At 35.5% G+C, this 12,945-nt stretch overlaps 1 protein-coding gene across 1 annotated transcript in view; it reads left to right on the forward strand.

The window, feature by feature from the left end:
* Positions 1-233: 233 nt before the first annotated feature.
* Positions 234-12,945, forward strand: part of TRAT1 (T cell receptor associated transmembrane adaptor 1) — a 32,242-nt gene continuing 19,530 nt past the window's right edge. The window contains exons 1-2 of the mRNA XM_004036026.5: positions 234-382; positions 8,161-8,271. Of these exons, the coding sequence (XP_004036074.1) occupies positions 376-382; positions 8,161-8,271 (118 nt within the window). The 5' untranslated portion in view covers positions 234-375. The remainder of the gene's footprint in view (positions 383-8,160; positions 8,272-12,945) is intronic.

Genomic DNA, 12,945 nt, shown 5'->3' on the forward strand with positions numbered 1-12,945 from the left:
TCCTAGTTTAATTCATACCTTTATTTATTTATTTTTCAATTAGACTCAGGTATTGATAAAAATTCAAATGTCAGATTACAAAGGTGTGTGGGATTTTTCTTCCCACGTTACACAATTTAAGTCGACTGTTTTCAGATCAAAACTCAAGACACCTCCTTCACCACATTTCCTGTTTGTAACTGAAACAAAGTACACACAAAAGATTTTAAGAAACAGAAGAGAAAAGAATCTGAGGCACAGATAAAGATAAGTTTTACTGTCATGTTGCTTTTAACATAACAGAGCAACATCACCTAGGAAAAAAGTTTGTAGGAGGATTTTTAATCCATATATTTGTCTTATGGCTAAATAAAGATTTCTCTGAAAAAAAGAAGCATGTCAGGTAAGTGGCATTTTAAATTTTTTGTTCCATTTGTGTGTCTAAAAATTCACTTAATAATTTCTAAGTCCTAACGAGAAGACCCTTAGTATTTAGAAAGTAGTTATTTTAAAAATGTTGGATAACTTTTAGTGTAATTAAAATATATTTTGAAACATGTTAATGAGGATAAGTTGACATTTTTCTTTTGAAAGAAAAATGTGGACAGTGTTTTAGAATGTAAATCTAATTACAGCTGTTCAGTAAGTGTTCACTGATAATTATGCCATGTGAAGTACTTGTCATTTTTAAAGAAGCTTTTGTTGACTATGTGTATTCCTCTTTAGTTTAGTTTAGCTATTAAACAGGATAAGTGTAATTCTAATTCCTCAGAGATTAGGCACTATAGTATTTTCTAGAAAGCAATGCAATTGTCAACATTCAGAGAGACAACAATTTTGAAAAGGCCAGTGAAAATTCAATTGCTGTGTGATTAATCATGAGGGTTAGATCCATATTGACTTGCTGTTGTGAAAGGGTTGGATCCATATTGACTCACTGTTATGAATCCATGTTGATGGTTCATTCCTCCTGTATTATTTTATGTACTTCTAATTTATTAAATAAACATCTTTTTGTTGCAAAAGGAAACATGCATATTATGTAATGTGGGAGAACTGTGAAATATATATATTAAAAATTCATACATATTTTCCATCACCTTAAAAACACAAAATATGTTGTATTTCCTTTCAAATTTTATTTATGTACATTCTATATAGTTTGCTTTTCATAACTGAAATAATAATGTACATCATATACATTATTTTTTCACTAACATAACCATGTCCCTTTTTAGTATAACTTCTGCATAATCATTTTAAATGAATGCACAAAAATGACATCTATTCAGTTATAGTTTAGTCATTTGTTTATTGCTGAACATTTATGTTGTATACAGTTTTTTTTGTTTTTTTTTTTTTTTTTTTTGAGACAGAGTCTCTCTTTGTTGCCAGGCAGGAGTGCAGTGGCGCAATCTTGGCTCACTGCAACCTCTGCCTCCCAGGTTCAAGTGATTCTCCTGCCTCAACCTCCTGAGTATCTGGGACTACAGGCGCGTGCCACCACGCCTGGCTAATTTTTGTATTTCTAATAGAGACAGGGTTTCACTATGTTGGCCAGGATGGTCTCGATCTCTTGACCTCATGATCCGCCCGCCTTGGCCTCCCAAAGTGCTGAGATTACAGGCGTGAGCCACCACGCCCAGCCCTGTTATATACAGTTTTTAAAAATATTTTTACATGACAGAAAGATGAACAACTCTATAGCTTTTTCTGTAGTAACGGTTATTTTTTCAGAAAACTTTCTAGAACTGAAATTATTAAGAGATTATGAGCATTTTAAGTCTCATTATTGCCAAATTGCTTTTCCAAGAGTGATGCCAATTCCCTCTCATTCTAGCAGTGCTTCTCCTTCACAGGCTGATCTCGTTTAAAAAATCGTCACTAATCTCATAAGCACAACATGCTAACTCATTGTTCAATATGCATTACTTTGATTATAATGAGGTTGAACATTTTTGCATGGATTTAAAAATCCTGCAAACTGTTTATAGCTATCATTTGTGATAGTCTGATTACCTCTTTTGCTTAATTATTATGCTTTGTACTTTTAATACCAATTTGTATAGGCCAGCTATGGAGTAAAGATTGCATATATTATAATTTCTGTGAATTGGCTTCCATTGTTCTGTTTGATGGATCTTAAAACCAACTGATTACATAAATCACACAGGGACCATAAGCTGGCATACAATTTTCATACCTCTCCTTATCTTTCCCAGTTCATACTTTAGCAAAGAACAAAAACAAGTATCCTAATTTTTCTAGTGCCCTGCAAGAAATGAACATAGCATTACTAAGTATAATTCCATGAGCTGATGATGATGGGGAACTCAGAAAGCATGGGAAGACCAAAGACAGTGAATATGACATTCAGCTATTTTCAGGACTAATTAATTCTAAATTTAGAACAGATATGGTAACATTTCCTCCATCTCATTTTGTAGTTCAGACTTCCCCTTTGGGTTTAATACAGGAGCTCCTACATCAACAGTTGAGAACTTTTACAATTTCACAGAAGAGATGCAAAGACAAAGTATTTAAAAACCTCACAGGTATTAAAAGTCAAAACAAAACAAAATTTCACATGAAGGAAGAGAATCAGATGATAGTATTTTTTATATTTAGATAGGTAAAATAAAAAATAAAATAAATTTGAACACACACAAAAGAATAATTATTTCTAGTTAAGTAAAACTATGTATGAAAACAAAAACCCAAGTATTTTCTTTTTTCCTACCTATATGCCTGTAGTCACTGCATTATCCATAATGTTCTGGTATCATAATTCCTGCTGTGTTTCTGCATTTACATAAAATCAATATTAATGGAATCAAATGGTGAAAACAAGTCCTTTGGTCTATCATTAATTTAAATAATGATTCACAGTTTAGTTTACTCATCTTCATTTTTTTTTTAAAAAAGCGTCTCATTGCCTTTACTCAGTTTTCTCTTCTCTTGAGCCTCGTCAGCTTTCGAGGACAATGAAATCCTTTCTTTTAGAGACTAGGTGGGACTAACGTGTAAATTATCTTTTAAACTCAGATGGGTCAAAGACAATGTTTCTCCATTTAATTTAGGTAATATTATGAATTGGGCAGTGTTTTTAAGAAAAGTCAATCCAGGAAAGATTGTCAATTAAAGATCATAGTTCCAAGAAATAAATGTCCCCAAGTTGCTAGTGAACAAGAGAAATCATTATTGGGCACTTCCCCAGACATTTTTGATTACACTTAATCTTCTCAGCATTCCTGAATTAAAGGGAAGAGGTGACAAAATTAATAGGCCTGCTTGAAATATTAAAAGAAACATCATAAAGTATTTTATTGGATGAAAGTTGCCACACAACCATGCCATCTTCAGAGGATCTTACTAAGGTTCTTCTCAAATAAGAAACAATAAGTATACATATAAATGAAGTCACTAAATACAGAGAAAGACAAGTTCATCTACAGCAGCACTTTAATCTCAGTAGAATTTCTGAGGTTTACCAATCTCAGGTAAAGTTTAATTGTAGAAGCAATGAAGAGTCTAGCATTGGAGGAATCATAATTTACTCTCTTCTGTCCTCCACCTCACTCTCATATTTATACTTTCTTCAATTAAATTAAGTAAAGTATTGATTGAGGGGAATCATGATGTGCTAGGAAGAGGTAGCCTTAATGTAACACAGATGAAGATATGAACTCCAGTTTTATAATTGTCTTAGTGAGATTCAGTGATTTGCACACAACCAGCCACACAACTGGTGACTACTCTCATTCCCTTTTCCACAGTTTGAAAATAGGTATCCAAAGCTAATATTACTATTTTCTCTTTCCCCATCACAGCCCACTCCCCAACACACACCATTTACTTCTCAAATAACCCCCTGTTCATAATAGACACATAAGGTCAGTGGATTTCAGATTTGCATTAAAAACAGCATGGTATTTTACTTGAAAGCCTGGAACCGATTTGAGAGCCCCCTCCTGTGCTAATATCCATGATTCAAATGTCTTTTACTGTGGGATGATGGGTAGTGGTTGGGATTGTGCATGTAGTGATCATGTGTCACGTTCAAAAAATCATCAAGAATGTGCCTTATTTAGCGCCAACCACCACCATGGTAAGAAAAACTCATTTTATAAGTAGACTCATGGGGATCATAATACTGCTATTGAGATTTCTGGGTGCCTAAAATAAATATACACATTCATGGAATGCAAAAAGACGTTCATTGCTCTGACAGAGTTTACAAGCCAAGGAAAGCCATTAAGAGAAGCTATATGCTGTAATATACTATAAACTCATACACTTGTCTCAGTTAAAGATAGCCTGAAGTAAAAACAATTAAGGCATTATATTTATTGCTTTTTCTATTGCTAATTGTTTAAGTAAAGGCTTCTGTGTAAATCAAATCTGCCAGCAGAAAGACATTATATTTGCTTAGCTGGGTTTCCTTCCAGAGCACATGCAATTGTGAATTTCAAAGACAGTGCCTGCCAATTACTGTTGGCTTTAAGGGAGTCAGAGGTTTTATAATTAAACCCACCACTATTAGCCCCTGGTAGTTGGAAGCTGGAGAGAAACTTAAATCATGATTTTCCTAGCTGCCATTCCTCTCTGATAATTTCTCGAGGCCTTCGGCTTTTTAACAGTGTAAATAGCTGAATTCAAATTGTGTGGGAGTTTTTTTAAATTGATCAAAGCTATATAAATGAAAGTAATTACAATTAATGAATATTGATACTAAAGGTTACACTCGTTGGGTAAAAAATTTTAAGCACTTTGTGCATCCAATATTCTAAGAGGCACTGTCTGTACTAAGTAGATACCCACAGGAATATGGAGATATTTATACTGCATATTTAGAATTACTGGGTAAGGGGAGGTATAAAGTATGTATGTATGTGTGTGTGTGTGTGTGTGTGTGTGTACGTTTATACAGACCTGAATTCAAGTTGAAAATTTCCATCATTATCTACTTAATATCTACCCTTCTCATGTGTGTGCATTGTTTTTCAAAATGGGGGTATTTATTGTTGGCAAGCAAAAAATTATGAAAGATATTAAGAATGTCATAAAATACAAAGCCTCCAAATAAAAATCTTCTTGTTTAAAATTTATATATTATTTTTAAAAACTTGGAAAACAGAAGTGTCAGGAATTACGGACCCTAAAAGCAGAGGAAACCAGAGACCATGTGAAACTGCATCACACATACCAAAACTACTCCCCAATATTAGAACTTAGATTGTGTTTTAAAAAGCCTCCAAGTGGTTATGTGGGGCAAATTTACTCTAACAGTAAACGACAAAACACAACCCTAAAGAAATGTACAGTGTGACCCAAATTCTTGCCTTAGTGTTTCTGACATATTTCATGAAAATTATTAGGACTTTCCCAAAAACTTTTAGTGTAGCATATAGGCTTGTGATATTGATTAGGTTGTTTCTTTGTAGCTGAGAGTCAAATTATCTTCTTATAGCAATTAATGGACTAATACAACTATTTCAATTCTCTCTTTAATTGGAAAGGAGAAAGCAAAACTTCTATTTGAAATATAATTTTGTCCAAATGATTGGATGATTTATAGCTAGATTCAGTGTAATTTAAAAAATAAGATTAGGGCTTTCTGTTTATTTCCTTGAAGTATGATTGGTTATATTGTACTACATTTTATTTACTCAAACCATAACTATGTATTGAGTATATACTAAATACTACATGCTGTGGGAACTGGAAAGAAAAAAAATGCTAAGTAGAAAGGAGATCGATTTTTATTAGTGTTCCCGAGGGTGATAAGTGCTAGAGATTTATTATTATTTTCCATGTATTTATTTACCCCTCCTCCAGAAAAAGGGGTATTAGAAATAAGTGTAACAGTATAAAAGATAACCAAATAAGTCAAGGTGAAGGGAAAATAAGGAGAAAGGGATATGATTAGTTCACAAAAATGAGTATCATAAAGCCCTTGAGATTTGCTTAGATTGTGTATCAAAGACAGACAGATGATTAAGTACAATATTCACATGGGATATAATAGCAAAAATGTGCCAGTTCTTAAGGAAATCCCCAGGCCTTTATATTTGAGACACCATGTGATGTATTAAATAATGTCTTCCAGTTCATAGTATCCTTGAAATTAATGTATTCAATGGAGAGTTTCATATGGCTTCTTTTTCTTAAAACATGTTTTATTTTGTCCTGAGAACAAAGGCCCAAATGTGGAAAATTGAAGCAAATAAGAAAGAACAACAGAGAATTTTAGATTTTATTTTCTGACTACAACATGAAGTTCAACTCTCTGTTGCCATTTTAGGGCAGATTGTATGCTTTAATGGTCGGCGAGATGGAAGCAGTCTTGACATTCCCTTAAGAAATTTTGAAAACATAACTGGGACATGTCCAGAATAGAAAGTCATCAAAGTCTATTTTACTTCCATTCATGGGTAGATCCAGGTAGTTTCACAGAGGCAAGGTCAAAATAATCTTTCTGAAATCAACTTCTCATTCCTTCAGCATTTGATGAGTGAATGATCAAGGTCCCAAAGTATATACTATAGAAATTGGATGCAATAATTATAGCTTGGACTATTTCTAAAGCAGGGTTACAAGTCCAATTTGGCCAAAGGTAAATGATTACTGCATCCATTAAATGCTTAATTTTAACCAATGCGACTCCCTGGTCAACTCTATAATAAATTAACTGTAAAACGAGTTTGTAGGGAAGCTGTTCTATACTATATTATGTTATATTATATAATTGTCACTGTACAATGTACAGTCATGTGCTATGTAACAATGTTTTGGTCTGGCTGGGCTCGGTGTCTTGCACCTGTAATCCCAGCACTTTGGGAGGCCGAGGTGGGCAGATCACTTGAGGTCAGGAGTTTGAGACCAGCCTGGCCAGCATGGTGAAAGCCTGTCTCTACTAAAAACTCAAAAATTAGCCAGGCGTGGTGGTGCACACCTGTAATCCCACCTATTTGGGAGGCTGAGACAGCAGAATTGCCTGAACCTGGGAGGTGGAGGTTGTAGTGAGCCGAGATCGTGCCACTGCACTTCAGCCTGGGCGAAAGAGCAAGACTCCATCTCAAAACACACACACACACACACACACACACACACACACACACACACACACAATGTTTTGGTCGATGATTGACCACATATATTATGGTGGTCCCATAAGATTATAATGGGGCTGAAAAACTTTTATCATTTAGTGACATCATAACTGTTGGGATGTCATAGTGCAATGCATTACTCATATGTTTATGGTGATGCTGGTGTAAACAAACCTACTGTGCTGTCAGTTGTAGAAAAGTAGAGCAATACAATTATGTACAGAATATTTGGTAATGATAATAAATGACTATATTAGTGGTTTATGTATTTACTATACTATGCATTTATCATTACCTTAGAGTATACTTCTTCTACTTATAAAAAAAGTTAACTGTAAAATAGCCTCATGTAGGTCCTGCAGGAGGTATTCCAGGAGGCATTGTTACAGGAGATGACCTCTCCATGTGTGTCATTGCCCTTGAAGACCTTCTACTGGGACAAGATGTGGGGGTGGAAGATGGTAATACTGATTATCCTGACCCTGTGTAGGCCTAGGGGAAAGAGAAGTGTAATTAACTTTCCACTTTACATTCATGGGGCTCTACATAGTATGAGAAATCTCCCTGTGGCCAATCTTAACAAAACTGGGCTCCAGAATTATTGTTTTATCCCAACACATCGTATTCTATACTACTGAGATCAATGGAAGAGAACAGGCCATTTTCTGTAAATAAGGAAAGCGTGTATGATTACAGTCTGAGGATTAAAGAAAGATGAAAAGTATAGCAAACTAGAATTCTTGGTAATTTGAATGTTGTTGATTTTTGAACAAAAGTTTTTTATCAGTCATCACTTGTCACCTTTTAATAGCTACACAAAAAAGTCGTTTATTTCATAAACACTCAGAATGTGAGAAACTTGAATCCTTTTGCCCATGCTGAATTCAGCAACTTAACACCAACACCCACTTTGAAAACTGAAAAAAGTTATGAATATTAATTAGTTTCCCGGTAGAGAATGTGTACTTCATTATGAATAAATGCAACAGCTTTAACTGTGGCAATAGCCAGACCAAAACAAATGGGTAAGCAGCTGTTATATTATGTGTATGTTTATTTTAATTTCCAGGAATCTCTGGGTGCCCCTTTTTCCTCTGGGGACTTCTAGCATTGTTGGGCTTGGCTTTGGTTATATCACTGATCTTCAATATTTCCCACTATGTGGAAAAGCAACGACAAGGTAAGACATTTTGACAAATTTCACATGGTACCTGCTTGAATGGAGACTATGGAGTCACTGGAAAACCTATGGAAGCAGACAATTTTATGAAATGTCATTCAACAGGATATTTTTATCTATAGAAAATCTATTTGCTAATTTTTCTCGCCCAAAGGGTTCTCTTATTTAAGAATGCAATCATATTAGAAATGTGAAATAATTATCCAATTTAGGAACTCTTCTTTAGGGTGTAGAGTGGGAAGGGATTATCCTGGTAAATACGTTTTTCCTCCTCCAGTTGAAAAACCTATGAAATTGTAGTCTATGCTGGGACAGCCATCAAGGTTCTCTCTGATACATAATAAACAAAGGGAAGTCTAGCTCTTTAAGATTCCATTCAAGCCAACTTAATCTTCTTAGGATCAGTCAGGCATTCTCACGTGCAACACAAAGGAGCGGGATCAGAAGACGACTGGAAAAGGAATAGATTGAACCATGGGCTTGCTGTCAAACACTCCCAGAGTCTAGGAGAGGTCAAGAGTATCTGCCACTGTCAGCTTTGCTTTTTCAACATGCTGGGCATAAGTTTTAACCATGTGGCTTTCAATCTGCATATGCCACAACTGAAATGGCCTAAAGTCCAGCAGCTGGCACAGCCTTTGTATGCTGTAGGCATCCAATTCATGTTGAATATGCATGGATCCATGTTGAATCCGTTACATGTTGAATACATATGGATGGATGGGAGAATGAAAGTTCAACTATTGCTGGAAGGTATCTTTTTTTTTTTTTTTTTTTGAGACAGGATCTTGCTCTGTCACCCAGGCTGGAATGCAGTGGCATGATTATAACTCACTGCAGGCTCAAACTTCTGTGCTCAAACAATCCTCTTGCCTCAGCCTCTCAAGTAGCTAGGATTACAGGCATGCACAAACACATCCAGCTAATTTTCAGAAATTTTTTGTAGAGATGGGAGTCTCACTATGTTGCCCAGGCTGATCCTGTACTCTTGTTCTCAAGCCATCCTCCTGCCTTGGCCGCCCAAAACACTGAGATTACAGGTGTGAGCAACCACGCCCAGCCTGGAAGGTGTTTAAATACCAAGAAACCCTTAAGGGCAGGACATTTAAGTGGTAATAAAAGAAAAGAAAGGATAAATGCATTTCCTTTTAACAGAGGAAATGAAATAAAACTAAGTTAACAAAATTAACTTAGACACATGTGTCCAAGAAAAATGGCATAGAGCTAATTTAGAACAATGGTCAGATTGCAGCAAATGTCCTTGCTTCACTTAGAAATATCTTAAGCACCGATAATACTAATATAAAATATGAAGAAGGGATTATTGTCATGCAGGTTTGAAAATAAGATGAGAGGTACTCGAAAATGGAGTGGTCTAGCTGAAGCCACACATCTATTCAATAGCAAAATCAATGATAAGTGTCCAGTTTTTCTAATTCTCTGTCCCAAAAGGTTTCTACCAGTACATCCTTCCTTGACATTGTTGACCAGTTGTCCTCAGCCAGAAACCCAACACTCTTTTTGGATCTCTATTATATCAATTCTATGGCAAAGGTGAAATTTATGACAAGCAATCTTTTTCGTTAGCAATGCTTTCAGTAATCTTTTAAAAATCCAATATATTTTCAAATAAACATAAACTATATAAGTCAGAGGTATAAATGACCCATCATCAAACATCTTCTACAGTTTCCCTCTTTTATAGATAAAAATGAGCTCAGAGTAGCACTATGCTTTATATATCAAATTGGCTATTTTAACTTCTTTATTAAGATATCTTATAAATCCAGATAATATATAGCCAGAATTTTAAAAAAATGTGAATTGAGATCTACAGAGAGTAAATAATTTAAGGTGACAACCAAGACAAGAACAGTAACCTGAATTAGTACCTCACTCTTTTATTGATTCCATTGATAATCCTTTTAAGATTGCTGAGGGGCCAGGTAACAGGTAGACACTGACATGCTTACCTTGAGCTCAATTGTCTAACTTAAAATTTATCTAGCAAATGTGACCTATTTACTTTCAACCTTAATAGTCAATTTTTTCAGTCCTATGATTGCATGAATTATGGATGTTAAGAACTGCTTTTTATCAACATCATCAAGATCAGGACTGGTATAATTTCACTAATGTAGTACTTCTGCCCCAGAAGTATTCAGCTGTACTAGTCTTTTACAACTCATTGTAAATAGGTTTTACGATTCTCATTTTTGGTAGTTTGTGTATTGGGATTTTTTTACCCACATCCATACCTTTTTGCCTCCATGCAAACTCCTTTGTGTAGTTGCTTACTATGGTAAGTTGACCACTGCAGAAAGACAGTAGCCTTACTTTAAAAAGCATCGTGTTTGGTAGTTAAAAAAGCAGTGCCTGTAATCCCAGTGCTTTGGGAGGCAGAGGTGGGTGGATCACCTGAGGTCAGGAGTTCGAGACCAGCCTGGTCAACATGGAGAAACTCCATCCCTACTAAAATTACAAAAATTAGCTGGGCATAGTGGCGCATGCCTGTAATCCCAGCTACTTGGGAGGCTGAGGCAGGAGAATCGCTTGAACCCAGGAGGCAGAGGTTGCCATGAGCCGAAATAGCGCCACTGCACTCCAGCCTGGGTAAAAGAGCAAGACTCTGTCAAAAACAAAAACAAACAAACAAACAAAAAAACACGTTTTCATTTTGTTATTTCAGGACAGATTTTTTCCTTTTCAATTGTGCAAACCCTTACTGCCCCAGGCATGCCATAAGTAGCTCTATTACCTAAAAGTAGTGTAATGGAAAGAACATTTTTAAGAAAACAGTGAACAATAAATTGCATTTATTGATGTATTTTTTAAATAAATTTTGCTTCTGTCAATTGTTTTTAATAGTATACCTTTGAAGTAGACGTGATGTAAATTAGAACTCTGCCTTCAATATTTAGCTGGAAGATCTTGTACAAGTAACATAATTTCTCTGAGTTTCAGTTTCCTTATCTACAAGATGTGGAAAATACCATCTAGACCCTAGGGTTCTTTTAAGAATTACACACACACACACACACACACACACACACACACATCTTTGCATAGTGCTGGGGACTTAGTAGGTCAGTCCTAGATCTGGTACAGCTCATCACCATACCTAGTGGCCGTGTTGTCTCCTTCCTTCTTTCCACAAATAATTATTAAGGATCTACTATGGCTATATGTCATCCCATGTAATTTTCACATCTGTTATTTTGGTGAACATTGGTTTCTCTGGCTACTTTGCTGCTCCCACCATCCCTATGCCCCTCTAAGTCCTCTCCAGCTCCAACTTCACTTTCCTCATCTCTATATTATTTAACACATCTGTACAATACCCTGAGCTTTAGCACTAAATGTTGTGGTCATGTATGTCACATTCAAGTCCATTTCAGAGAGTTTTCTGTAGAGTTTTATGGAATTGATTCTAAACATTAGCTTATCACAAAACTTTTTATTTGAGCAGTAATGTACCCTCGTTAGGTGGAGCATACAGTGGAACTTGCATTTTATTGGTGTGCAATTGATGTATTCATCAACGCTAAGAATGTCCTTTGTTCTTATCCCACCTCCACCCTTTCTCTCTGCCCCAACTTCTCCTAACATCTTTTCCCAAGTATTAGTAATAGCTCTGCCTTTCTTTCCATCCCATATGAACAAATAGAACTATCTTTGTTTCTAACCCAGAGATTTCAAATATATTTCAGAACTGCTCTGCAAAGAGTTCAGTTCCTTCCAGTCTTCCTGAAGAAGACTTCCTGCCTTATTTCTCTGGGACAAACAAACTATAATAAAAGAGATTCTGTTGTATCAACCGGCTTTTCTGCCACTTGGGCTGTGAATGAAATGCCCCTGTATCTGGCCTCATATAACTTTTTATGTTTGCATCTTTGTGTTACTCTTCGTGGCTAAGAAATTTGCAAGATCTGACTCCACCTTGGTTAGTCAGTGAATAAGTTTTGCTGGTGTAATAAATAGCGTTCAAAAGAAAATCTCCATTTCAGCAACAATACAATATCTGCACATTCAATCAGATAGACCAGATAAGCCTCCCCTTGATGTTTTCTGTAGCAGCTAGGTAGAAGCTTTGAAATGGAGTTCTCTCGTTCTCCCTAAAATAAATCCTTCATTTTTATGTGATTCTTTGTTCAAATCTGTTCTTTAGGAGGATTATAATTATTTCTTTTTCTGATAGGAGTGCATTAACTTTTTTCTTCTTTAAATCCAAAAACTATTCTTTGTTTAACTCTTCCTCTCTGGTTTGGAAAGAAGGATAAACAAGCGTACGGTTTGGTCATACATCAAAGTCCTACCAGTAGGAAATTATGGCATCTTCACATTCAACATGTATCAGAGAAATTTCATTATGGAGTTTAAACTATGTGCCGTTGTCTATTCTTGTACATAGGAGGGTTAACACTCTAAGAGGAAAAACATAAAAGCAAATATATTTGCATCACACCCTCTCAACTACAAACCTGACCACAAGTGTTTGCATCTGAATCACAGGAGAGGATTATGAGAGCTCACCTAGTTCTTCCCACGCACAGTCTTGCACATTTCATTGCTTTATAGCAAAGCATACACTTTTTTTATTTTGCTAAATGTCATTGAAATCACCAGGCAGCTTTTAAATTAAGTCATGCCACTTATTTTTAAATAAAGTTTTGA

Source organism: Gorilla gorilla, chromosome 2, assembly GCF_029281585.2.
Source record: "Gorilla gorilla gorilla isolate KB3781 chromosome 2, NHGRI_mGorGor1-v2.1_pri, whole genome shotgun sequence".
NCBI classification, from domain to species: Eukaryota; Metazoa; Chordata; class Mammalia; order Primates; family Hominidae; genus Gorilla; species Gorilla gorilla.